We start from the raw sequence: 1,486 nt of genomic DNA on the forward strand, positions 1-1,486 counted from the left end.
AGTGAATTCGTGAAACACAATTCTTCAATGATGCCAAATATGATTTATTGATTGATGGATATTTCATTAAATGCTTTCATATACCATTTTTCATATAATTTAACCCCATACTAATTCGTGATACACATGACCTTAATGGTGCCAAAATTTCTCTTGTTTTATATTTTCAACGCTAGCTAGCGAAAGTGGGGGACTACAACCTATCCAAGAGGCAAGTTAGCAAGGAGTGGATGCCTTAGCTTATTAGCTTAATCTTCCCATCTATAAAATGAGTAGCATCAAGTGCATGGTTCAACACCAATTAAAACATCCAACATAAACATAAACATAATAAGCAAAGTGTTCCAATAACGAAAATGTCTCCAAAAACAGCCACTATCTCCCTCGCTCTCCTCGCAATTACTCTTGCTCTAACACTGTCCTCCGCCCATGCCCACTGCCCTGCTTCAACGATCCCTGGGATCTTGAAGTATTATGGGTTACCGCCCTCGATTTTCCCTGGTGATGCTGTGAGCTTCAGCTGCGATCCTGTCAACCAAAACTCCATCAGGTTAAATATTAACTTGCGTGGTAAATGTACCGTGGTTAACGAACTGGGTGCTATTCAAAATGTACTCAAGTGCTCAGAACAGATATCGGCGGTCTTATCACATGACAAACTGAGCGAAGTTAAGGGAGTGACTGTCCAACTCTATGTTAAGCTTCTCCCTTGGCTCGACGCAGCACCATTTGGTCCCCTCATGACCATAACCGGTGCCGAAGCCTCTTATGGACTTTTTAACTTGAAGTTGTTTATGTTTATTTCTGACCAAGGTAACAGTCCAGCCTTCCCCTACATGTTATTCCCAAATCAAGCTCCCAAGTGTTCCAAACTTGCTTTCTATGACACCGTTGTTGCCAACATCAACCAAGATATTCCTTTTAATCCTATTCTTGTTGCTTAATAAGCCAAGTTCACGCTTCCACTCGCACGCAGTCTTGCACTTCACTTGCTGATGCTTATCAATCGTTTCTATTTTATCGTGTATGTTTGTGGTTTATCTATGCTTCTACTTTTTTTTGTTTGAATAAATCTGCTTAAATGTAAGCAGCCCATCAATGTAAAACAGCTTGTACTTGTATGATCATCTCATTATTTTTAATCTACTACTTCTATCAGTCTTATTTATGTGTCTTAGAATTTTTTTGCTTAGCTTATCATGATGTCAAATTTCAAGAAAATTAACTAACTTCATTGATTAATACTTCCTCCAAGCCATAATACATGAGAAGTTGAACTTTTTTTCACCATTCATGCATTAGGTGTCACGGTAAATGTATTTTGGGGTTACAGTGTAGATTTCTAAAAATTGGGGGCACATTGTAGAAAGCGAAAAGTTAGAGGGTTATAATGTAGAAAAACCCTATATTTTATCATAAAAATATATATTTTATGTTGTATATTTTATCATAAAATATATATTTTATATTAATTATCCTAAAATAG

General features: G+C 36.8%; 1 protein-coding gene across 1 annotated transcript; it reads left to right on the plus strand.

The window, feature by feature from the left end:
• Positions 1 to 269: 269 nt before the first annotated feature.
• LOC110690616 lies at positions 270 to 1,164 on the plus strand. The gene has a single exon (XM_021867465.1). It carries the CDS (start codon positions 357 to 359, stop codon positions 942 to 944), a length of 588 nt encoding a protein of 195 aa, XP_021723157.1. The 5' UTR covers positions 270 to 356; the 3' UTR covers positions 945 to 1,164.
• The last annotated feature ends 322 nt before the right edge of the window (positions 1,165 to 1,486 follow it).

This window comes from Chenopodium quinoa, unplaced genomic scaffold, assembly GCF_001683475.1.
Source record: "Chenopodium quinoa cultivar QQ74 unplaced genomic scaffold, ASM168347v1, whole genome shotgun sequence".
Lineage (NCBI taxonomy): Eukaryota > Viridiplantae > Streptophyta > Magnoliopsida > Caryophyllales > Amaranthaceae > Chenopodium > Chenopodium quinoa.

Excerpts from the sequence above, each read along its gene's own strand:
- LOC110690616 (XM_021867465.1), top strand. The coding sequence starts at position 357 with ATGTCTCCAAAAACAGCCACTATCTCCCTCGCTCTCCTCGCAATTACT.